General features: G+C 41.8%; 3 protein-coding genes across 3 annotated transcripts; 1 reads left to right on the forward strand and 2 right to left on the reverse strand.

Annotated features, from left to right (window-relative positions):
• Positions 1-10,364: 10,364 nt before the first annotated feature.
• On the forward strand, positions 10,365-12,151 carry mul3 (mitochondrial E3 ubiquitin protein ligase 3). The gene is made up of 5 exons (XM_085378542.1): positions 10,365-10,387; positions 10,790-10,914; positions 10,990-11,077; positions 11,165-11,285; positions 11,363-12,151. Exons 2-5 carry the CDS (start codon positions 10,798-10,800, stop codon positions 11,853-11,855), a joined length of 819 nt encoding a protein of 272 aa, XP_085234668.1. The 5' UTR covers positions 10,365-10,387; positions 10,790-10,797; the 3' UTR covers positions 11,856-12,151.
• Positions 12,152-12,954: 803 nt separating this feature from the next.
• On the reverse strand, positions 12,955-18,616 carry eif2b5 (eukaryotic translation initiation factor 2B, subunit 5 epsilon). The gene is made up of 16 exons (XM_085377870.1): positions 18,418-18,616; positions 18,069-18,193; positions 17,800-17,985; positions 17,535-17,712; positions 17,367-17,447; positions 17,205-17,282; positions 16,801-17,113; positions 16,555-16,700; positions 15,656-15,797; positions 15,479-15,580; positions 15,289-15,390; positions 15,068-15,158; positions 14,847-14,970; positions 14,603-14,728; positions 14,366-14,476; positions 12,955-13,201 (listed from the first exon to the last, which is right to left on the reverse strand). The coding sequence occupies exons 1-16, from the start codon at positions 18,574-18,576 to the stop codon at positions 13,139-13,141; spliced, it is 2,127 nt and encodes a 708-aa protein (XP_085233996.1). The 5' UTR covers positions 18,577-18,616; the 3' UTR covers positions 12,955-13,138.
• A 1,107-nt stretch (positions 18,617-19,723) lies between these two features.
• On the reverse strand, positions 19,724-25,571 carry LOC146613919 (crystallin J1A-like). Its single transcript, XM_085377917.1, has 10 exons — positions 25,471-25,571; positions 24,818-24,884; positions 23,951-24,127; positions 23,449-23,547; positions 23,283-23,375; positions 23,046-23,202; positions 21,191-21,306; positions 20,894-20,971; positions 20,606-20,745; positions 19,724-20,522 (listed from the first exon to the last, which is right to left on the reverse strand). The coding sequence occupies exons 2-10, from the start codon at positions 24,882-24,884 to the stop codon at positions 20,421-20,423; spliced, it is 1,029 nt and encodes a 342-aa protein (XP_085234043.1). The 5' UTR covers positions 25,471-25,571; the 3' UTR covers positions 19,724-20,420.
• Between the last annotated feature and the right edge of the window lie 600 nt (positions 25,572-26,171).

Consider the following 26,171-nt stretch of genomic DNA (forward strand, 5'->3'; position numbering starts at 1 on the left):
TTGTAGCTTTCAAAGTGTTTCCTCTGACTTTAGTAAAGTAAGAGAGCTGCATGCAATTACCCATGTTGCATGGTTGCAGTTACTTCATTAATTATTAATGACCATTAATTATTTCCAGCATGAAGACAAAAATTAGCATATCAAAAACCAGTGCCTCCATACTTTGTTGTCATGTTTGAAAGCGGGTTTCCAACCACAACCAGCATCTTCCATTAACTTGTTTTTAACTCGATGGAGTTTGGTTGTGGTAGTTTTGAGAAAGTAAAGGATAGTAACTGATAGTCCATCAAAAATGAATAGTAAAATTATTGTCATTAAGGTGACTAACAACAATGTGACACAGTCATAGAATGGGTCACTAGTTTCACTGCATTAGGACGTCACATCTGTAGCCCAACTAAGGACATGCTAGAGTCATCCACCCATCCATCCAATCATCCATCCAATCATCCATCCATCTTCTCCTGTTTATCCAATTCAGGGACCTGAAGCTTGTCCCATGGGACGAGTGGAAGGGGCAATTCTGCACTGTCACCGCTCTATCATAGGTCACTTTAGAACCATCCATGCTTGTTTTCTTAAAAAAACAAACAGAAGAGCATAAAGACATTCACATGACCTCTTTATTTACACACATAAAAATGATTTTGTTAGTTCCTGGAAATGAAGCCTGTCATAGCCGGCACACTGTTCCTAGATAAGATTCAGTAAACAGTCAAAGAATAGAGCTCATATGCATGTGAATGTGATTACAGCATGCTGTATTGAATGCCCTCAAAGGATTGTAGATGAACGGTGCAGACTGAAAACATGAAGAATACTCACTGCTGGTATCAAAACCAGAGACCAAGGCCTTACTTTAAATGTGCAGACTCTTCCAGTGGCACCACATGCTTTGGAAGAAAAAGCAACATTTTGGGGCTTTTGAGTTCTGATAGGTAAGGCCTGTGGAATTTTAGAGACGATAGAAAGCTTTTTTGATTTTGAGCCTTTGGTGTTTATCAGGTTTGGGCTACGTCAGAAGCTGTGTACAGTCATGTTGCTAAACAGAAAGCTTTTCAGATAGCTCATTTGTCAGAAATGTGATGAATTATTAATACCTCTCTCATCGTAGTGACAAGTGGTTTCATTAGAGCAGTCATTTTGCCACTTTCCTAAACATGCTGACAGCAGTCGTCTTTCGTTGCTGTTGTCTTGCAAATTAAAAGCACCTTTTGTCATAAACCCCGATTCTCTGTTTCTTTTTGTTGGCTCACAGTAAAATAAGAGACATCGTACAGGTTTGTGCTATCAAGCAGTCCAACAGCATCTTGTGCAAAACCTAAACGTGACGTCAGGGTGAAATATGATGACAATCAGAATCCTCATTTGCTGCCATGAAAGCAACAATTGCTCAAAATTAAAGTGGGAGTTGGTTACTGCAGATAATTGCTATGTAAACTGCTGGCTTTAACACACAAGCTGAAACATAACTCCTCGCAAGCAGCCTGTGAGGTTCATTTAATACTGATACAGACTTAAGCTGTCAGTTAACACCTTGAATATGTAACCCAGTCAGTGATGGTAATTATAAAGATACACCAGAGTCATTAGGTTGAAATTATGATGGGCAGCAGGGAAACTAAAAGCAATATAAATCTGTTTATGAGTGCACTATGACGGAACTTTATTAATGAATCATCAGAAAGTGTGAGCACCTCTATGAAAGATGTTTTGGCAATTAGTTGATCGGGAGCATTCAGGTGTATGTTAACACAGTGCCAATGAAGAAAGACGGTAGCAAAGATCCCAGAGAAGCAACCTCGGAAGGATTATAAAGCCACTTCCAAACAATCTAAAGTCCCTAATTCTACAGTGAGCAGAGTATTTACATGTGAAAACAGACAGCTGTTAATCTACCCAGGAACCTCACAGCAGATTCACACCAAGGTCAGAGAAATGTCAAAAAAACCCAAGAGCTCCATCTCAGACTCTCTAAATGGTAAATGGCCTGTATTTGTATAGCGCTTTACTAGTCCCTAAGGACCTCAAAGCGCTTTACACATTCAGTCATCCACCCATTCACACACTGGTGATGACAAGCTACATTGTAGCCACAGCCACCCTGGGGCGCACTGACAGAGGCAAGGCTGCCAGACACTGGTCTCTGACCACCACCACCATCTGCACAAGAGCTAAAGCTTGGCTGAAATTGGATCATGAAACATGACAAAGATCTCAAGCACAACAGCAAGTCTACAAGAGACTGGCTGAAAGAGAAAACAATCAAGGTGCTGCAATGGCTATAGTCAAAGACCAGACCTCAATCTGACTGAAATGCTTGGAGAGCTGTGTATAAACCAAATCCTGTAAAATTCTGCAAACTGAAGCCGAGAAGTGGGCCAAATTTCCTTCATCATGATGTGAGAGTCATGTTATTTCTGCTAAAAGTGTCTCTATAAGCCACTGAAGCAATGTGTAAAAAACTAAGGACAGTTTTTTACACATTGCTTCAGATTTGTTTTCATTAAGGTCAAAGAGTTTGATCTTTGTTTTATTAGACCGGTTATTTTGTTTCTCATGGTTTGAGAGTCCTTCAGGTGCCTTTTGACAACCTCGGGTGGACTGTTATGTGCCTTTTACTGAGCAGTGACTTCTGTCTGGCCACTGTACCATGGTCGTCCTTCGTCGACCTTCTGGAAGGTGTTCCTCTCTCCAGAGAACAATGCTGGAGCTCTGTCAGAGAGACCATCAAGTTCTTGGTCACTTCCCTGACGAAGGTCCTTCTCTCCAATCACTCAGACTGGCCCGACGGCCAGCTCTAGGAAGAGACCTGGTGACTCCTAACTTCCTCCATTAACAGATGATAGAGGCCACTGTGCTCATTGAGAACTTCATTGCAGCAGACATTTTTCTGTACTCTTCACCAGATCTCAGTGGAAACTGCTCTCAGATCAGTGCACCTGAGTTCAAGTTTGACTGTCATGGCACAAGTTATGAATACTTATCTGCATGTTATATTTTTCTTCTTCATTAAACTTGTGTGTAATTTTGAGATGAAAAAGAATTTTGGATTAAGGCTGTAACACCACAGAATTTGGAACAAGTGAAGCGCTGTGAATACTTTCTGCATACACTGTATGTAAAAATTCTGAAATCATGGAGGATTCATTCTCTTTTTACCATGACTGCAACTACATACCAAATGGATTTGCACTAAATTGCATAAAGATATGCATGGCCCCAGAAGACGGAGAACACTATTCTGGGAATCTTCCTCTGATGTATGATTTGATGATTTGATGTGGGATTTGTTAAACAGGATGGCACAGGTGGGAAAAGTCATGACAAAGTCATGTGGGCGAGGGCACTTTGGGACACACAATCTCAATTGTAAATAATTAACACAAAGCTTTTGTTCACATTTTCTATTTAATGTCTTATACAGTAGCTTTATTTACAATTAAGGAAGCCATCTTTCCATGTTCTGTTCCCCTTTACTTTACTACAGCCTTATATTCAAAGACAGAGAGAGTTTTGGGAGGGTGGCACCAGGAGGCTGTTTCAGGTAATCAGACAAGTGCTCATTTATTGTAATGCTGTTTGGCTGGAGAACAACTGTGTGCCAGAACCGATCTGTGTGTGAAAATACTCACCTAAATAATAAATTGAACAATAAATCAGAGCATTAGTAAGTCTGTAAAAATCTTGTTTTGACTAATGAATTCTGAAGGTTCCAAAGCTACGTCCATCAAAAATCCAGCTGAAGGCCATTGTGAGCAACACTGACATCAGCATGCAAATGAAAGCATCACCAAGACATACAACAGCTTTGCAGAGCTCTTGCATGATTGGGAATTTTTTATCACTACAAAACTGATATCACATAATTTCTGGTTATTTTAAGCGGAAATATTATAAATAGTAACAGCAGGAAATAAACAACCACACCGGCTGCCATGAAACAGTGTGTCTCCTACCAGTTCTCACTTTCCAGTGAAAGGAAAAGCCAAAGGGTGTGTGCAACTTTAAAACAAATATTAGAGGATTTAGTGATATGAAAGTAAGCTAGCAGAATTCTGGAACACTTTCTGCTCTTTAAATAAGAACTGCAACTAATCATTAGCCAAAGACGAGATTATGTCTGACTTTTTATTTTGACCGGACTGCACCATTCCTTTTTTAAAACGTCTTCATTCCCACAGAGCCAAAGCAGTTCAGGTTCACAGTTTTCATCCAGTTTTGTAACTTAATCAGTTATCTGTGCCCACTGCTGCCATGAGAGCGGTGCGGCGGTGCCACTACATCTGTTTGATTGGTGTTCCAACAATGTGAAAATTGACGTCACTTCTGCAAGATGAATGCCATTTTTCTGCTTTCAGTGGGCAGTCAAGGACAGACATACTGAAGAGGAAGCAACACCTGAATCAGGATGAGTATTAAGTACACAAATAAAGACACAAAAGAAGCTTTAAATGAAGAAATTCTTCCGCTGTATGTCATCTCTCGCCTCTCCTTGCTCTCTTTCCTCTAGCTTTTTCTGCACTGCTCTCTCCCTCTCTCTATGTGTGTGAAACTGAATGCAGAGAAAATACTTCTGTCTCGAGGAGACACATTTTCAGTTCTCTTTTCATTAACCGAAAAATAGTCTGGACACAATGCAGGAACATAAGAAACAAATGGCATGAGAAAGTATGAGTGTGCATTTAAAACAGGTGTGTATTCAGAGACAAATGTTGTTTACCAAAAGAGCATGTAGTGTTGTAATTAGCATTATGCAAAAGTGGAGAAAAAGGAAGCTAGCTCTTTGGCTGATAATTCATTAGTGGATTGGAGTGTGAATGAAGCACAGTCAGAGGCTTATCTGCTGCAGACAGGTGACCTGGCCCTCTCCAGGAAACACAAGATAAATCTGAGATCATTGACAGGTTAGAAAAGAACATGACCAAGAGAGAACAAGAGTTATTTCCTCTTAAATGGTTGCAGATTTGTAAGGAAAATGCATTTGAGTTGAGCAGCAGAGTTGAATATATGGTTTGTGCCCTGCTATAGTGGTCAGTGGGTGCCACATTTAACTGATCTGGATAGTACCCTGTGGCACAGGATAGAGCCTAGAGCAGGGGTCTCGAACTCCAGTCCTTGAGAGCTACTGCGTTGCAGCTTTTAGCTACAGCCCAACTCGAACACAGCTGAATCAAATGGCTGAATTATCTCTTCAGTGTGCCATCAAGTTTGGTAAAGGCCTGGTAAGAAGCCATTCATTTCATTCAGGTTTGTTGGAACAAGGATGCATCTGAAAGCTGCCAGACAGTAGCTCTCGAGGACCGAAATTGGAGACCTGGCCTAGAGCCATCTTCAAACTGAAGGCCAACAGGGGGTGACAGAAACAGGCTGCAAAGTGGGCATCCCAAGAAAAAGTCACCACAAGAAGTTTACTCACCCTGTCAGCCCTTGGGAATTTTAGGCAGTTGTCTATAGATTTGCAGTCAAGGTTTGCAGGATGATATGGCTCTCTATCCAGACAATCTCCGGTCTCATAGGCCCATCAGGTGTCAACAACATGAGCACTGGAACCTGATGGGCCAGATTCTGCCTATGGTGTTAGAACAGTAGGGTGAAAGTGTGGAGAAGACGTGGAGAATGCTTTTCTGATGGATACACTGATAGAGCGCAGACTTGTCACAAAAAAGGCTTGTCATCATTGGAGGCAATCTAAATCCAGAGGATTATCGAAAACGAGATTCTGCAACTAGCGGTAATCCCACATCTCCACAGTCTGTGTCTGAACTCTATCCTTCAAGATGAAAATGACCCCACAGACTGGGGTTTATCAGAGACTACTTCCAGAATTTGGGAGTGGGGAGGATGTTAATGACCTTAACCATGCTGAACAGTGGTTGGATCAGCTTGGGCCTGCTGTTTCTACCAGATTAACCAACACAAACACAGAAAGAAGCCATCTATGTTCTCTGTGAACGACCATCTTTGAATAGACGGAGTGGTTTACGACACCAACTCTCTGCCACTTACAATCCAGGTTTGAGATCCCTTCCCAGGCGCCTTAATGCCCACTCATATCTTACATCAGTTGATCTCAATGGATCACATGGTAGGGTGAGGCAAGGTCTGACAATGGTTTCACCTCAAACCTCTGCTGATAATGACCCACACCCTCTTTCACACCTTGGCTCATGTGATGAGGCACGTGATCAACAGTGGGGCAACGACCCTATTAAGGGACAACTTCCACCAGGGTTAAAATCTGGGACTTTCGTCCTAGAACTGAAGAAGCTTCTGAGATGAGAGGTCAAACGTCTCCAAGAAACTTAAAAAAGTCAGGTTGCTTTTCTTTCCAACCTGCTTATATAAGCATGCTCTGGATGACTGAGAACTCACACAGACGTAGTGACCAAACACAAACTTTATTCATTTTTCTACCACGTTTATGTATATGCAACCAGTAATGAGAAGAGGTACAGTGTTTCAGCCTCCCAAATCCATCATGGCTCATGTCTGCAAATCACCAGGCATGACTGCATCATTGAAATTGGCAGCATTAATCAGTATAACACCACCACAACAAGCAGTAGTAAACATTTGAAGTTGTGTGAAGGACAAGCTGTCTTCTCAGAGAACAAGGCATGAAAAAAACACAGCAGGGCTTTTACAGGAAATGTAACTGATAAAAATCCAGTAAAAGTAGTGGGATGCACGGGAACAAGTTGTAAATTTTGAATTTGCAGTTAAAGAGGATTTTTGTCTTTATGTTTGATTTGAACCCAAAACGAGTAAGTCTAAGCTGTCATCCACAAAGTCAAAATTGTCTTATTTCTTGTCTGTTTATAATCTTGACCTCTCCTAGTCCTGCTGCAAGTCTGTAAAACCCACTGACAGACTCTATGTCCATCAGTATTTGGTCATATAAATAAACCTGACTTTACATGACTAATTATGGGCATTTCATTACCCATCAACAGATTTGAGTTAATGTCACTATATAGTAGAATTATTATCAGTACTAATTGGACACTTTATTAGGTACACCTTACTAGCACTAGATTGAACCGCCTTTTGCCTTCAAAACTGCCTTAATTCTTAATAGAAAAAAAAGATTGAACAAGAAGCTTTGAACATAGAAACATAATGACAATAGAAGGATTCTTCTTCTTCTCATTTGTTGGAGGCGTAGTTTTAATGTTTTATTCTGTGTGTGTATTCTGCATGGCAAGGGAGTTGGACCCAGTAAGGCCTTTCCCAGCAAGCTATAACCGATGAAAAAAAAGATTTCTGTGACGGCTGGTGCTAGGGCATCTATTTCAAGACTGCTGCACCTGCACCTGAGCATGTGATATATAAGTGGGACTTGTAGCCTGGGTTTAGTTTTTAGCTTTGAAAATCCCCTGGGATTGTCTTATTGTAAATAAATGATGTTATTTGCTACTCTTGACTCATTGCCTACCACCGCCCTTTGATTTTTTCTAAACTTTCTTTCTCCCTTTCCTTGATTACACATCCGGTCCATATTTACATGACAGAATCAATCACACAACTTCTGCAGATTTATCAGCTGTGTATAATCTGTATCGCCTGTTCCACCACATCCCAAAGATGCTCGATTGGATTGAGATCTGGTGACTGTGGAGCCGCTGTCATGTTCAAGAAACCAGCTTGAGATCATGTGATATGGTGTGTTATCCTATTTATCCTACCTATCAGAACATGGGTACACTGTGGTAAAAAAGAGATGAACATGACCAGCAACAATAGGTAGGCTGTGTGCTCTCTTGGTAATTAGGGTCCCAAAGTGTGCCAAGAAAATATCTCTCACACCATTGCACCACGACCAGCAGCCTAAACCACTGATTCAAAGCAGGATGAATCTGCCTTTTCATGTCGTTTACTCCAAATTCTGACCCTACCATCCAAATGTCATCAGGCAACATTTTTCCAATCCCATGTGAACTCCAGCCTCCTTTTCCTGAGTGGTGCCTGATGTGGTCTTCTGCTGCTGTACCTCATCGGCTTCATGGTTCAACAAGTGGGTTCAGAGATGCTTTTCTTCATACCTCATACTTGGTAAAAGTACAAACATTCTGTACTTAAGTTGAAGTGCAAATACTACTGTTAAAAAATACTCCAGTAAAATTTGAAATATTGATCCATATTCTTTAGTCAAGTAAAAATAAAAAAGTACTGGCATCATTTTAGAAATGAGCTTCCTCCGAAGGGTGGCTGGTGTCTCCCTTAGAGATAGGGTGAGAGGTTCAGCCATCCGGGAGGGGCTCAGAGTAGAGCAGCTGCTCCTCCACATCGTAAGGAGCCAGCTGAGGTGGTTCGGGCATCTGACAAGGATGCCTCCTGGGTGAGGTGTTCCGGGCATGTCCCACCGGGAGGAGGCCCTGGGGATGACCCAGGACACGCTGGAGAGATTATATTTCTCGGCTGGCCTAAGAACGCCTTGGTGTTCCCCCGGATAAGCTGGAGGAGGTGGCTGAGGAGAGGGAGGTCTGGGCTTCTCTGCTTGGGCTGCTGCCCCCGCAACCCGGTCCCGGATAAAGTGGAAGAAGATGAATGGATCATTTTAGAGGAGAGGGTGACTTTGCCTATAAACATAAAAGTGTGTACAGTCAGGAGTTAAAGAGGGGCTTTATCAGGTGGGGAACTTTAAAATCGGTTGTAATGGCTCAGTGTGGGAAAAGAATCATATGTCACAATAATTTCTACTGAGAGCTCGAGTAGATTTTCTTAGTTTACAGGCTGTGATGAGCTGACCTACCGCTCTCTGTGCATGTACACAACTTAATTCAGCCAGATGTGAGCAGATGCTTCATGTGTTGTCCTGGCTGATTTCCATCCTCTACACTGACAGTACACCGTTTATGTTGGGTTTTTTCTAGAACATATAAAGTTGGTATGAAGTCAATGGATCTAAGCATCATCAGCTAAAATCTATATGAATCTCTGCTACTGTTCATGTAACCTAACTCTGTTCTTTACTTTAAGCATCACAGTACAGCAAACTAACCTGTTTATACTGCACTAACCTCCTGAGGATTTTCATGCAGCCTTTAGATAACACATCAGTCTACCTCAGTTTGTTTTGCAGCAGATTTCACAACATAAAAAACAGACCCAATCTTGATTTATAAACATGAGGACTTAGAGCTTACTTAGTGCCTTACTTATGTAAGCTTAGCTTAAATTTTCTAGTTAATCAAACACCACTGATCAGTCCTTATCTTTAAATCTAACCTCCTCTTCCTCTCCTGCCGCCTTTCTTATCTTTCTCCATCTCTGACTGAAGTTAGTTCTCTGTCTTTTCTCTCCCTGTGAAATACAGCAGCTAGACCTTCAGCTAGCAACACACTGAGACAAACCACACAGTTTATGTGTTTTCTGATGTTTGTTGATTTCTATGTCGCACATAGAATTGTAACATTTGAAATTACACTTGAAACAAGTAATCAGAAAAAACACTACTCAAGTACAGATACCTGAAAACTGCACTTAAGATCAGTAAATATTTGTAATTCATTACTTCCCACCTCTGTTCCTTGGTTGGTTACAAGTGGTTATTTGAGTTACTATTTCCTTATTGTCAACTCAAAGCAGTCTGGCCATTCTCCACTGAGGGTCTTTTTCCAGTACTTAAAACACCTCTCCTCCCCACTCTGATGCTTGGTATCAACTTCAGCAGGTGATCTTAACCATGTCTGCACACCTAAATCCATTGGGTTGCTGCTATGTGTTTGGCTGATGTTAATGAGCACTTGTACAACTGTGAATATCAAAATGTAGTTTTAATGACACAGGAGAGCTTTGATAGGTGCATCTGATTTTCTTTTTTTCAAAGCTCTCAACAATAACGATGTAGAACAAAATATAAATCATACAAGCAACAGTACAAATTCTCAGAAAGTACATAAGTAATAAGTAAATAAAAACTATATAATAAACCTTTCAGTCAGAGGTGAAGCTGATACATGTATCTGTGTACAGCTTTAACACTGCAAGGTTTTTTGGACCCCAGGAAGAATAATGCTGAGTTTAACTAATATGATTACATGTACATTTTCCACGAAGGTTTGAAAAACGTTAAATTTAATGGAATCTGGTCAAATGAAATTTACCTGATTGGTAAGTTTATACCAGGCATACCAATCCTTTGATTTTCTATATTTCAGGTTTTTGTTTTTTTGTTTTTAGCCTAATAAACTAACCACATATGCCGTGCTGCCACGAAGCGGTCAAACGGCATGATTGCAAAAAAAATCCGCTCACATTCTATTGGTTAATTAAACGTGACGTAACCCGGTAAAAACGGAAGTGTTGACGAAGTAACTGACAGCTTTTGTTTTCTGTTCCTTCAATAGGCAAGTGTGGCTCTTTTACTTGGTAGTTTTAACAGGTAAGCTTTGTGTTACTTCTCCGCAATTTTATGTAATGACAGTGCAGCATTACAAGATGTTTATAGGCACACTGCGAAGGCAGCGATGTCATAAAAGAGAGACACGACAGTCAACCAGCACTGAACTGAACTCTATGGAGTAATCCTGTAGAAGTAAAGATGCTGATAAAATGATATCTCGCAGTGGGGCTTTAAAACCAAAGTCACCGAACATTTTCAGAGGTTTTGACTGCTTAGTGCTGTTTATTTTTTCTGTGTTGACGAACTTTACAACCTCGAAATAACTTCCTGGACCCGTTTCGTTAAGGTCGGGGTTGCCAGGTGCAACAGTGACACTGCTCGTCACTAGTTCACTGGAAGCTGTTTCCTTTCCACTCAGCTGTGTGTGATTTCTCCTCACAGCTACAGATATGAGCGACCTTCCCGTGAACCCTCTGGTTCTGATTGGTATCGGGTCCAGTTTTGCCTTCTCCGGCCTGTTTTATCACCTGTACAAAGAGAAGAAGAGAGAGTTGAAAGCGCTAAAGGCAAGTGACATGTCTGCTGTAAACCTTAAATACAGTCTGACCTTTATCATTCAAGTCAATCTTCTCCATTTTTAGGAAATCCCTGTTTTCAGACCAGATGAAGATTTGGTCAGGGTGCTTAATGCCACTCCCCACAGGCGGCTCCAGTATGTTGCTGTTGAAGGTAGAAATATGTCAACACACTGAATGAGCTCAGTCCTGGAGAGAGAGTTTTAAGAAGACTAATGATTTCCTACATGTCTGGTTTAAGGTCAGGTCCAGGCAGACGGGGAGCCTCTGACCAGCCAGTTCATCCCACGATGCTACGGTGTGATTCAGAAGATTGTTACAGTGGAGCATTGGAAATACTGGGACTCCAGTGCTGCGAAATGGTGAATACCACTAAATAATACACCACAAATGTCTTTTTATTAATCTTCTGCTCTACTGAGAATGCATTCTCTTACAGGAACACCCGGATAGGGTGCAAAAAAGAGAGCAACAACTCTGTGCCCTTCAGTCTGATCAGCCCAGACGCCTACATCTCTGATGCAAGTGTGAGGGTGCACAACCCTTTAGAGGCCTCCGGCTGCTTTCTGGAAAGGGTTTATTACAAAATCAGAAATGCTGAGGAGGACCTTGTGAACTCATTGCTGCAAACCGTGGGTGGGGAGAAACCAGTGTCGAAGGAGGAGACGGAGGAAATGCTGCGCGTGGAGACCACCATGACGGGGTTCGGTGAGGTGGTGCTGGAGCGAGGCCAGGTGATGAGGCTACAGGCCCCAAAGGGTGGCCGCAAATACATCCTGGTGCCCACTGACCACAATAGCTTTTTGGACAGCCACAGGTCGTCAGCCGCCATGTGGAAGGCGCTGTCTGCCTTTACTGGGTTAACTGGAACTGTAGTTCTGGCCTGTGTCATTCGTAGCTTGATGGATAAGCGAGACGAACGATCAAATTAGGGCAGAAGACGAAGGGTTTGGTGCAGGTTTTACTGGTTGCTAAAGTTGTGTCACAGCCTTTTCAATGCCTTTGGTGTTCTTTCATAGATTCTTTAAGAAACTCTCAGTGCTGACATAATTCTCTTGCATATTTTGAGTAGTTACAACGCTCACGGGCCGTTTCCTGTCATGTTCCAAGGCAAGCTTAGGGATTTCCAATCATGACCATGGGGGTGAAAAATTAGACACACTGGTGCGAATTAAACTTTTCTTAATACACATAAACAAAACTGTAAATGTAACATCAGTAAAACAAAAAGAAGCCAAATTCATACTAGTTCTGCATTTTAAAATGCATTGGTTTTATATTTTGAAGTATTTTGTCCCTCCCAGCCACCGTACTGAGCTGGATACTTCACAGATCTGCTAAATGAAAATTGTAATAAGTGTTCTCTAAGTTAATTAGATAAAGATTCAGTTCAGAAGCGTGTAAACATGCTTAAAGAGGAGTTAAAGACTGGTTTGGTTTGTTAAAGGCAGGCTGAAACCTGTGCGCTACTGTGAATTTTTTGCGACGTTTCATGTAACATTATCTTAATCAAAACTGACGTTTTATTTTTGTTATAAAATTGTATTTTTCTAATTAATTGAGATTAAATTAAGTGTAATTTTACTCTTGTATACACACTATACATTCAAGCTGTTATTTATAATGATTGCAGTTTATGCTTTACTTTTACTGTTGGTGCATTCCTTATGCAAACTCTGTCCACTCCTGACCATGAACTCATTCCACCTCCACCATAAAGAGGCTTCAAGTATCTTTAATACAGCTTATGGTCAAAAGTAAAGAAGTGTATCCTTCCATGCATCTTCTACATCCTTGCACAGAGCAGCCAAGATGGAAGGAAGCATGTTCGCATAAAGAGAAGCGTTCTCTGAATCTGCCCAGAGAATTAATGAAATGTTTCATTTTCGTCAAATGTTGACAGATGAGACAGGAAGGCTTGAAATCTTATTATACTACAGTCTCCTACCTCTTGGATACTTTCCTTCTGTTCTGTTTTTAAAGTGAACAATCAGTTTCATTAAATAAAAAAAAAATGACACAGTTGTCTGTTAAAACTTTTATTCCAAGCAGACCACAGGTCCTTTATTTGGATATTGACATTCACACCAGCCTTTACACGGCGTGGCATAATGTGATTAAAATATGTCCCCTTCAGCTACGCAGAGCACGTCCAGATGGTAACTAGATGCAGAAGCGTAAGAGTTCACCTTGTCATAACTTAAACTGCTCATCATTACTCTCCATCCTCCTCCGAAGACTCCTCAGCCTCTTCCAACCACTGGATGAACTTCTGCAGCTGTTTGAGATAAATAGATAAATTGTTGTTAGAAACCATGAAACTGCTGCAGAGGCCGTGAATGTAAAGCTATACTCAGGCTCAAATGTGAGTACATGAGGAAAGAATATATATAGCAGTTTATAGGCTGTTTCTCAAACATACGTACAGCACCCTTTTTTCTGTTTTCTATCCAGATGATCCCACACGGCTTCAATAATGTTAGATCTGGGCTCTGGGAAGGCCAGCCCATCATAATGATAGTGTTTCACTACATGTTTTTGTATCCAGGTGTGCATACACAATTGTCGCAGGTGTGTTTTTACTGCTTTGGTCGTGTATTTGGGATCATTATCATGGTGAAAGATGAAGTTGTTGCCAATCAGATGCTACTGTATTAGGAATCAAATCTGAGAGTATTTTGACAAGATCCCCAACACCACTGGGAGCAATGCATCTCCAAACCATGAATGAGCCTCCACACTGTAATACAGATGGCTGCAGACACTGTTGTACCTCCATACATACTGTCAACAACATGAACCAGAAAGTTTCAAATTTGCATTCATCAATCTGTAAGATCTGTCACCAATAATTTTCAGAGCACTTCTTGTGTAATTTGGCAAACCTCAGACTTGTCTCCCTGTTTCACTTCCTTAAGAGTGGCTTCTTGACAGCCACTTTCCTACTGACAGTTTCCTATGAGGCTTCATGAAAAGTAGATGGATCGACTAAAGGTTCTCTCAGTCACATCTTTGCAGGATATATATATAAATTTAAAATTGGTTCTTTGGTCTGCTATGTGTAAACAGCACTGGTTTATAGTTCGATGCCTTCACAGGTCATAGGTTGGTGTTAAGTGGCTTAACAGACAAAACGAATTCCTCTGAAAAAGATCAGTTACAAGGACTGGACTAAAAGTGAGTGAAAAAGAAGCCAATGTCCAAAGAAAAACTGAAAGAGTTTCAGAAAGCCTGGAGAATTAAAATATTACAGGAATGTCTGGGCCTCTTGGAAACAAAATATAAAAAAAATGGGGGGTAGCTCGACTGTACATTTGCACAGTACTGTAATTCCTTTCTTTACATATACATACATTTACACTAAACCTGTTCATAATGTGAATACTGAGCTTAAACTTTGTTGCTGCTCTGTGCTGTCTCCTGTAGTTCACACTGTACTTACCCCTTGGTTTTTGCGGAGCTGTCTGCTTTTGTCACTGGTGGCTCCCTGAGAGAACCAGCGCAGTATCATTTCCTCCTCCAAGATTTCCAGCTCGTACATATTCATGAGGACCTGAGTTACAAACAAAGCAGCATATTCATCCTCATCCTAACAGGCTGGATAAAGACACAGCAAACAATTCAAACCATTGATTTTAACAATGCAGTTTTGCACGTATAAGTGCTCATTGCTCCTGACCTTGACCATAGCAGCCCAGTGGCTCTCCTGCTCCAGGAAGTGTTCCTCAAAGGCAGACAGGCAGTCTAGATGGTCCTGTGCTCTCTTCACATAATTCTTAAACACTGGCGCCCATTTCTTCAATAGCTGACAGCAGCACAAAGAAAAAGAAAAAAAGAAATGGAAAATAATTAAGAATTTTTTTGGGTTTTTTCTGAGCTTCTGTTTTGTCATATTAAAAGTAATAGACTTGTATCTTATTCACCGGCAGAAGCAGAGTAACGTATTGTGAAGGGGTGAGATGTGTGCCCTGCTGCTGGAAAGGGTACTCCAGTACCACTCGGGTTAAAATCTGCATCACCTCTTTCAGACTGATATTGTAGGCATACCTGGAAAAGGGAGGTTGGAGGGGGATTGGGAAATGTCAAACTAAGCAACAATCACTGCAAAGACGAGCAACACAGGTGTGAGTCAGTTCCCCCTTACTTTAGAGAGTTGATCTCAAGTACGAGGTTGTCACAGCTGATGTTCTCCTCCAAACCTCTCTGCAGGGTCCCGAGCACCTCCATGTGGAAGACTACATAAGAGAAAAAAACATGTATTAGTATTATTATTCGTTTTGCAGTTTGTGTTGTCATTTTCGGGCCAGGAGGGGGCAGTATGAGAGTTCCACATGCAGGCTAGCTAAATGAGACATGCCCTCTCACCTTTGACATCGTCCATCTCAGGGGAAGGAATCACCGGGTCATCGGGGTCATCAGTGTCGCTGTCTTCACTGTCACTCTCAGGGTCTGGATTCAACACCAAGCCTGGGAACACACAAAAACAAGCATGCTGGGACTTCAGCTGAAGCATCATGGGAAATGCCAGTTCCATGACGATGAACTGCTGCTCTACCCCAGAGACACTGCGACAGCTCCTCTTCCTCTGTGTCATCCAGACTGCTGGCCTTCCAGATGTAGCCTTTTCCTTCTGCTCCAACTTCTGCAGGATTGAAAACTGGAAGACAGGAGAACATTCACATCAAGCAGCTTGATAACATATAAACTGATCTAATACAGACTTAATACACACCTTTCTGTTTGGTTTTGTCCGATCTTTGGCCAACCTCAGCGTCATCACTGAGGAATTCATCGTCATCCTCCTCTTCCTCCTCTGGATGGTGCATAGACACCACGGTGCCTTCTGGGAGAGAGATGTTTGGTCCAATTACCACCTGTAAAACAGTTCATAGAAACATTCAAATACGCAGATACTGCAAATCTGACTTTATATCTGATGACGTTTTACAAGACGATCACTGAATGCACGTCCCTGATTTCATGCATTGAACTAAGATCGTGTACAAATAGCTATATATTTGTACTACTACTGTGGGTAATTACTTTTGCAGCAGGAAGGTGCAAAGGAGCAACAGCCAGCAGACTGTAAGCCAAATCTGAAACCCTGTTTCCAGTTTGATTAAGACTAGTAAAATCATTCTCTTTTAGCGTAAATCAAAGCTACTTTTGGACATAAAAAAAAGAACACAGAAGACTAAATATGAAGGACACAGGCAACCAACTGATTGGCTGAACTTTGCACAGATGCTAAAACCAAAATTCTTCTATCAGTATTGCTCAATATCTGACATAGTGTGGTATTGCAGTGGATATATGTCAGATTATTTTTTGCCCAGATTTGTGGCATCTCTACTAGACTCCAGAGGGTCACAGCTACTACACTAAATCCAGTTAAGAACCAGATATTTGCTGCGGTTATATTTCTGCAATAACAAGCCATTTTAGATCCTTTCACAGTTTTTGTCAAATCTGCTTATGTTTTCTCTAAAAAGGAGCAAAGAAATGTCAAGAAAAATGGAAAATTTGCCAGTCAAAATGCAATATCCTTAAACGCCTTTAAAATGCAACATCAATTTGCCACCAGACAGAGTTTGCTTTGCAATCGGATATAAAAGATGATGTGGAGCTTACATCATATGCTAGAACACACTGTTTCTTAAGAGTCACGCCCTCTTTGACCTCAGCCTTGTTGCAGATGACAGACTGGATGATCTCCACATTACTGGCAATGTGAACATGATTCCAGATGTAGGCATGATCCAGGACTACATTGTCACCTATTGCAGTGAACCAATAAAAATAGAAAAATGTTAACTACACTTCTATAACTTAAAAATTGAAGCACTGAGTTTGAGTGGTGCTGGCCAGAGAGCTCACCTATGATGCAGTTGTCACCAATGACACTGTTCGAGATGTAACAGTTGGCACCGATGCTGGTATCACAGCCGATAAGAACGTTCTCCTCCATCTGGCTGCCATGGCCCAGGCTGACACCAGACGCCCTGTAGACATTGTGGCGAGAGTATGTGCAGCTATGTCCCTCCTGGTCTGTGAAGTTGGCTTCGGGGGTCAGGGGATAGACCCACCGCCGCACAAGGTCAGACGACACTGAGTCATACATTAGAAGGTTCGACACTCGGACACCATATCCGTCCTGTGTGACATGCACATGGATCTGGTTGCCCAGAATCTAAACAAAGAAAATGAACAAGGGTCAGAAATGCTCTAAATATTTTTTGTGGCATTATTCAAATTTCAGCATAATAATGCTTCCATAGTACCTCTTCATTGACCAAAAGCCCTCTAACAAAGTCATCTCTAGTTTGGTAGTCAAAATTGTCAGTGAAAAGCTCAGCAACCTGAAAAAATGACATCAAAAACAACAATGTTACTGCAGCCAACAATGACAGTTAAATATTTCCCCTGTGTGGACCAAAACCAACCTGCGGGGAGCAGATACTGATGTGGCTGTCCAGGAGGTCATGTCTGATTTCAAATTCCTCACTTCCACTGTGGAAAATATTCTGCAAGTACGACAAAGACTCAAAAAGTCAATCGAACCCCAAAATGCATCAAAGATATAACAGACTGCCAAAGATACAACTGTTTACCATTGGAAACTGTAGCTTCTTGAGCCCTTGTGTCTTCTGATAGTGTAAAATCTGCTGGCTCTTGCTGTCCACTGCCACAATGACGTCGTCTTCCTCACAACGAGACCTGTGACCCGGCGACGATTCTTTAAAGATCATGGTCATCACTGAGATGTTCTTGTCCATCTTTCGGCGATGCCTTAAGTGCACAAAAACACAGCCTTGTGGAAACACTTAGATCAACACCATTTCTCATGTAGAAAAAGGCTGGCCGGTGGACTTTTACCTGTGCTCCTGCAGAGCCTGGCTGATATCAATATTGGATACCACATCTCCGTAAACCAATATAAAGTCTGAGCGCACCAGGGACTTTGCATCAACATCCCGTAGCACATCCCCAAGGGAGCGGTACAGGTCCGAAGTAATGATGTGGACTGTGTTTGGAGAACTGGGTCGACACCACTTTGATTTCCTGTCAGACACAATATTCATAAGTTTTAATACAATAAGCTTCAGAAAACAAAAGCTCACACACACAGTAGCAGGGAAACTCACTGCAAGTGCGCCTTGATTTTACTGGCCATCCAGCAGCAGAATACAAATGTTTCCTGCACTCCAGTAGAAGTGAGGAACTCCAAGGTGTAGTCGATCATGGCAACGTTACCCAGCGGCAGCAGCGCCTGTCATCAATGAAAATCTGACAGTTAAGTGGAGCTAAACAATCCCGAGACTCGCGTGATTCTCTCATTTTAGCAACTACTGTACAGACAGCAACAAGCACGAGTTCAAATTTTGTTTGATTAAATGCTTTCATCATTCGTATGAGTGATGCCCTGTCACTGTTTACAGCATGGACACAAGCTAGCCTCCATTAGCATTTTGGTTAGCTTAGCTCACTGCCTACCCGCGGCTGGTCTTTGGTCACTGGGAAAAACCTCCGGTTGAAGCTGTCAGCGACTAAAACCGCCTGCAGCGGCTGTTCCTCTTCCTCCTGGTCTCCTGCACCTTTTCTACATGAAAGACCAGACGCCGACCGACTTTGTTTCCCCCCCTTACTAGCCATGTTTGACTCCCAGGTAGTAAGTACCAAACGCTTTCGTCAGACACAGCTACGGCAGCTGTAGCGGGACAATTCTGTGGTAGACAATCCCCGCGAGAGCGCGTGTGTGAAGAAAATTACAGTTTAATTTTCGTGGGTCACATACACATGTGGCCGCACATGTATGAATAACGCATGTATGATAACAGTGCCAAACAGCAAAGTTGAAACAACACCACTTCCACATATATATATATATATATACATATATATATTTCCTTACTGATTTCACTCAGGCCTGTCCACGGTGCTCACCGCTTCTCGCCCTAAGGTAGCAGAGTTCCGTTGATGGAACCAGATGTGCAGCCTACCAGTTCCAGATGCAGTAATGCACCCTCATAGACCTGATTGGAAAATCAGGTTTGTGAACTGAGTACTGATGTTTTCTTTTCCAAAAAGAACTTCGAAATCTCGATTAGTCTGACCACAAAACAGTTTTTTTTTTCACTATGTCTCACTCAATTTCAAAAGAGCTGTGGCCGCAAGAAGATGATCGCATTTTCACCTGAGTTTGTGGATGGCAGTGATTTCCATGACAGAATCATACCTGTTTTTAATGCAGTGCCACTGGCTCAGAGTGCAGTCCCACAATTCTCTGTTTCTTGATATTATGTGTTGTAGATGATTCAAAGCCATTGGGATGAAAATTATTATGAAACTGTTTCACAATTTATAGTTGTTGTTTTTTACAGTGGTGAACCTCTGCCCACCTTTACTTGAGAAGCTTTGCCCCTCTAAGATGCTCTTTTTATTTCCAGTCCTGTTAATGACCTGTTCCCAGCTAACTTAATTAGTTCCAAAATGTTCCTCTACCCGTTTCTTTTCAGTGCCACCTACTTTTCCAGTCTTTTGTTGTCCTCATGCCTACCCTTTTTTGAGACATGCTGCTGTCATCAAATTTAAAACCTTATTTTTGTCTTATAATGGCACATCCTCTCAGTTTAAACATTTCATATGTTCTCTGTGTTCTGTGAATAAAATGTGGGTTTATGCAGTTTTCAAATCAGTGCATTCTGTGTTTAATTACATTTCACACAGCGTCCTGTTTTATTAACTAATTTGGTGTGGTTATAGATTTTAAAAAAGATTACAAAATATTCATCTGGTGTAAATGAAATCCACGCTCGAGCTGCTGAAATTTTTTAAATTACATAAAAGAAAAATGTGACCTCCATGTGGAACATGGAATCTCAGTACACTCATACAATCAGCTCCTGTTAATGTTTTATTAATTTTATGATACTGGCACTGGAAGGCTAAGTACAGCAGTTTATTTCAGCTTCAAAGGAAATTTTCATTCAATACTAAAAGGAAAGACAGATGTGTGAGTTATAAAAGCACACTGTAAAATAAATAAAGGAAGGTATTATTTGTCTTTTTATTGATGGCCTTTGCATCTCTGATGTGCTTGCTGAAGTTTATGGGCTCTTCATACAACTTGTGGCTTTACATAAATGCAGTATTGGATATTGGAAAAACATCATTTGCAAAAACTGTGGTGCATGGACTCTTTTTCTCTAAACTCCTATATTTTGTGTTGGACCACAAATCGCACTGTCAATATGAATAATGCTTAAATGACACATATATAGTCCAGAAATAGTAATTTAAATAGTAATTCATTTTTAAAATAATGATGATCTTTACCATATCTTCTCACAGAACATGTGAACAACCTGTTTTACTTTAACAGAAACAAAAACATCTGGCTCCTGCCATCCAGACATTTAAACAGGAACCATCATTCGCTGTTCTGTCAAAGCTCGACAGTTTGTCACACCGTTCTCTCTAAGCCTTCTTAAAAGGCATTACGCCGACAGGTGTTTGGTTATCTTCTTGGTATGCTCCAACACCAAGTCGTATTGCAGGGTCTTGGACTTCCAGGACTCCGGGATTCCCTCAAGTCCGACCTAGAAAAATGAGAACAGAACATTTCATAAATCAAACTTAAAATATGTGCACGTGAATATATTAGATTAGCAGACAGCCCCACCTGAGCCCCAAGACAGGCTCCTATGAAGGATCCTCTGCTGCAGGTGCATCCCCCGCAGCTCATGGTGTCTCTGACAGCCGTCTCATAGCGAGTGGCTGTCAGGACTCCGTGCAGCGCAGCTTGGAACGCACCGGGCAAACCTGAAACATCAGAGGCAGATGTGAATGGCATGAAGGCATTTTTCCTGGTTTGTCTCACAGCTATCCAAATTACACATACCGCTTTTTTACCACGTTACTGTTAAGGACTACACTGATGGCAGAGGCTGAAGGAGCTTATCAAAGATACCTCATGCATTTGTGAAGACAGAGGGGATCAGCTCTTGCGGAGTTTTGGATAAATTCTCCTTCACCTGGTGGATGTGTCCTGAAATCAGGCAGAGAGGGTGCAGTAGTGAGTCACACATAAGATGAGATGTTAACTAAAATACTAAACATAACTCTCTGCATATCTCTTTATCCTATCATCATTATGTCACATTGGAACTGAACCTTCAGAGAATAAGGTAAAATAAACTCTTTGATCACATGAGTCGGTCTCATGACTTTAACACAGGGAAGGAAATATGCTGCTGGCCTCACGTACCGATGACTGCTTTGTCTAAATCTTGAGGCTGCTTTCTGTTTGGGTCATTCAGCTGATTGAGCACCGCGTCCAAGGCTTTTGGATCTGGACCATTCAGGATGAAATGTTCCAGAAACCTGGGAAAAGAAGTCAGTGTGGAGCATTTCCGTTTTATGTTTTTCTTTATACATCTTTGTAGAACAGTATTAAATACACTCAACAAAAATATAAACGCAACACCTTTGTTACTGCTCCCATTCCCCATGGGATGGACGTAGAGACCTAAAATTCATTCCAGATACACAATATAACCATCCCTCCCAAACAGTGGTCACAAATCAGTCCAAATGTGTGGTAGTGGGCACATCTGCTATATTGAGATAATCCATCCCACCTCACAGGTGTGCCACATCAGGATGCTGATCTGACATCATGAGTAGTGCACAGGTGTACCTCAGACTGCCCACAACAAAAGGCCACCCTGGAATGTGCAGTTTTTTGCGCTATTGGGGGTCTGGGGACCCAGAACCGGTCAGTATCTGGTGTGACCACCATTTGCCTCATGCAGTGCAACACATCGTCGCATGGAGTCTATCAGATTGTCAATTGTGGCCTGTGGAATGTTGGTCCACTCCACTTCAATGGCTGTGCGAGGTTGTTGGATATTCGTGGGAACTGGTACACGCTGTCGTATACGCCGGTCAAGCACATCCCGAACATGCTCAATGGGTGACATGTCCGGTGAGTATGCTGGCCATGCAAGAACTGGGACATTCTCAGCTGCCGTCTGCCCTGAACAATGTGAACCATGATTCATCCGTGAAGCGCACACCTCTCCAACGTGCCAGACGCCATCGAATGTGAGCATTTGCCCACACAAGTCTGTTACGGCGACGAGCTGGAGTCAGGTCAAGACCCCGATGAGGACGACGGGCATGCAGTTGAGCGTCCCTGAGACGGTTTCTGACAGTTTGTGCAGAAATTGTTTGGTTGTGCAAACCAATTGTTCCAGCAGCTGTCTGGGTGGCTGGTCTCAGACGATCTTGGAGGTGAACCTGCTGGATGTGGAGGTCCTGGGCTGGTGTGGTTACACGAGGTCTGCGGTTGTGAGGCCGGTTGGATGTGCTGCCATATTCTCTGAAACGCCTGTGGAGACGGCTTATGGTTGAGAAATGAACATTCAATGCACGGGCGACAGATCTGGTTGACATTCCTGCTGTCAGCATGCCAATTGCACGCTCCCTCATTGCTTGTGGCATCTGTGGCATTTTGCTGTGAGACAAAACTGCACATTCCAGGGTGGCCTTTTGTTGTGGGCAGTCTGAGGTACACCTGTGCACTACTCATGATGTCAGATCAGCATCCTGATGTGGCACACCTGTGAGGTGGGATGGATTATCTCAATATAGCAGATGTGCCCACTACCACACATTTGGACTGATTTGTGACCACTGTTTGGGAGGGATGGTTATATTGTGTATCTGGAATGAATTTTAGGTCTCTACGTCCATCCCATGGGGAATGGGAGCAGTAACAAAGGTGTTGCGTTTATATTTTTGTTGAGTGTATGTGTTCTGATTTTGCCTCACTACAGAGAAAGGTGTAATCAACCATGCAGCCAAACTGGAATGATCTTTAGAGACACTCAGCTTTCATGTGGCTGATCAGTTTATTAAAATGTGAAATGTGTTCTCTTCCCTATTTTTATACTCTCTGCTCCAAATACTTCTTATTATGCCCAATTTTAATTACCAGATCTAATAGTCTATTGTGGTTTCCAGGTTAAAAACTAAGTTTTATTATTAACCCTTAAATAGCCAATTCTAATCCAACATGTGTAAATAAGTGAAACTGGTGTGCTGGAAGATGTCCTGACCTCGCTGCTGCTAGAGTCTCTGCCACACATTCATCATTGTTCTGGGTGACACGGATGGCCTGTTCCACCTTCTCCAGCATATCGGGCTGTCCTGCATAAAAAGCCACTATAGGAGCCAGTTTGGCTATTCCATCAATCTGACAGTCGTTCTCACAACCTGAAGGAAACCAGGACATATTTAGGTTAGAGATGTTTGTCTTCATAACGTCAAACTGTGAATAATTTCAGAAGCTTTACCCGTCTCCTCTTTGCCTGCATCCACATTCTTCAGGAAGCTCTTTAAACTTGCATGTCTCCACGGCCCATCGATGGGCAGCTGAGGTCTTGGCCCTGCAGAAGTCCAAATTGCATATTTTGTCAAAAAGGTAACGGACCTCAGGGATATCTCCAAGATTTCTCTTACCTCCCCTCTCTCTGTAAGGATCATTGACGGGCGTGTCATACTCTGATCCTGGCCCAAAAACTTTCAGTGTGCGCTGCTTCAGGTCATCAATGTTTAGACCTGGTCAGAGAGATCAGGCATCTTAGACAGTGTGTGAAAATTCCCTACACACTGCACGAACCGAGTCCCTGCATGTAGACTATGTGGCTCTAGAGTAATGCGTAATATTTCTTTGAGGACAGCCCACTTTCTTCTATTTTCCTTATATCACTTGTACAGATATGAGGCAATTTCATGTGTCCAGTTCTAGTTAATCCCTTTATGTTGGACCAAGTGCTACTTCTGGTAGAATTTAAAGCAAATCCATCCATAACTTTATCAATAATTCTACTGACAAACAGAAAAAACAAACTGAATCAACTGCATAACTTCGCTTGCTGTAGATAGTAGTAATCTGAAACCTACTATGACCTATAGAAATGTAAGTTTAGTTTAATTTTAGGGATAAAGTCAGCAGCACTACCTCCACATTCAGACAGGGACTCCAGCAGGACATATGCCTGGTCTCCATAGCAACTCTGCTTGCCAGTCTCCCTCCTGTAAAAAGGGTTAGCGGACTCAGGGTGGAATTCTGGGTTTGGATTCAGAGCCAGGATCCCCTTTAACTTCTGGAGGTCGTACACCCAGTGGAGAGGCTGTGCTGCAAGAGACAAGATAATTACACTCTGAACCTTGACATTACTCAAAATCTAAGGAGATGTGTTAAAAATAAGGACGGACTGAAAATCCACTTCTACTCGTACAACCTGAAGATCTGAGTACTCAACTCAAACCAGGAAGCTCTCAGCTCAGCTGAAAGATACCTGCTAACCTTATGGCAGCTCAAAAGTTATAGTCTTGACAGATTTGACAGGCGACAGAGTTTATCAGTCTCTCACATTGTTGTGGAAGAAATCTGGCCCACTCTTCTTTACAAAATTGATTTAGTTCATTGATGTCTGTTTTCATTTATGCACAGTTCTCTTAAGGTCCCATAATCGAATTGCAATCAGGGTGAGGTCTGGACTTTGACAGGCCCATCGCAACACGTGGATTCTTTTATTTTTCCAGCGATTTTTTTTTTTTTTTTTAAAGAGATTTGCTGCTGTCCTTGGATCATTGTCTTGTTGCATGATCCAATTTTGAGGTGCCTGAGGTGCTCACACTTGTGATGATCAATTAATCAGGTGCACCACTAAACTAACCCTGCCATGGAAGTAGTATGGTGATATTGAGTGTTTCACAGAACAGCATTTTAGTCCCCTATAAAAACTGTCTTTCCAGTTATTAAACACAAGCATGATTACTTTCATAGATCATCAATGTAAAACAAGTGTGACACTATTAATACCTGCAGCATCTGCCACTGCTGATCCCATGATGGCTCCTATTGCCCTGTTTGCCAGAGCTGAAGCCATCTGCAAAAATGTACAAAGAATTAAATACATTTTTAAAAAAAAGAAATTTTAAATGAAATGAACAGTTAATTTCATTATTTTGGCAGAGTGGACTGTTTAAATTTTCTTAAAATTAACATTTTCTGTTTCCCGCTTTAGTAATGTGGCTAAAAATTATTTTCTATTGCTCACTATTTTATAATGACAAACCATTAATCCGGTATTCAAAAGCTTAAGCTTTGAGCAAACATAAGAGAGTTAGTGACAGTGACAGGGCATTTCTCTTATTATATTTCCCAGCAGTCGGTTTTCTACTGTAACAAAACTCTCCAGCTGATAAGCGGTCATATCGATTTCATCTGCGCTCGACTACCTTTCCTAATCACCTGACAAATCGAGCACAGCTTGGCGGAGCTTTCACCAACTTGTAGCCTGCTAAATGATTAGAAGCTTGGTAGCTACTCACAGAAATATAGCACTTGCTGTTTGTACTCGTTCAAGCTACAGCTAGCAACCACGACAGCAGAGTGCTAGCTAACATACTCTTAGCTAGCATAAACTAGCGAGTTGCTGAGGCATAAATAAAGTTCATAAAGAAAAGTCTGACCTTAGCCTGCGTTATATGTAGCCCACAGCGTACCGTAATTCGTTTAAAACCTTTTACACCAGCAGTACGAGCACCAGCACCACAACACACTTTGATTCTGAAACTTGTTACGAAAGCTTCGGCACCGCCCACAATGAAATGTCTCAATTACCCGGGCCCTCCTCCGGCGAGGAGAGGAACTGTGGTCCTGCATGAGGAAGTCAGAAGTAAAAGAGAAGAGTGTGAGGGTGATGAAAGACATGAATGATGACAGCAAGACAGTAGTGAGGTCTGTGGTAGCAGCTACTGGTAGAAGGTTTAGGCATGATGTGTCATTACATAAGGTGCCCTGAGCCCCTTCTTGTTTGCAGTGGTGATGGACAGATTCCTGGTCTGGCAGGAGTCTTGATAGTCTATGATGAGAAGAAGCATGAAGGTCAATAAAAACCAGACAGAATATGTGTATTTTGTGGTTTTAATGCTTAAAAAAAAACATTAATTCACCAGCTTATATAAATGAAGATGGATAACTGAAATTCATAATGACAATTCATAATGGTCTTTTTGCATTTAATGATAGTTTTTCAATGTGCTTTTCACTGTTAGCAGAGCCAATGTTGTGTCAAAAAGGGATTGCTGTCCAAAAAGTGATTTACAGTATTTAAAGGTATCAAGTATTAGTCTTGGAAGAACACAGCTCTTTACCATTAGGCTTCCTGCTG

This window comes from Diplotaxodon limnothrissa, linkage group LG18, assembly GCF_057381915.1.
Source record: "Diplotaxodon limnothrissa isolate DT_005_m linkage group LG18, D_limnothrissa_male_GT1.1, whole genome shotgun sequence".
NCBI lineage: Eukaryota > Metazoa > Chordata > Actinopteri > Cichliformes > Cichlidae > Diplotaxodon > Diplotaxodon limnothrissa.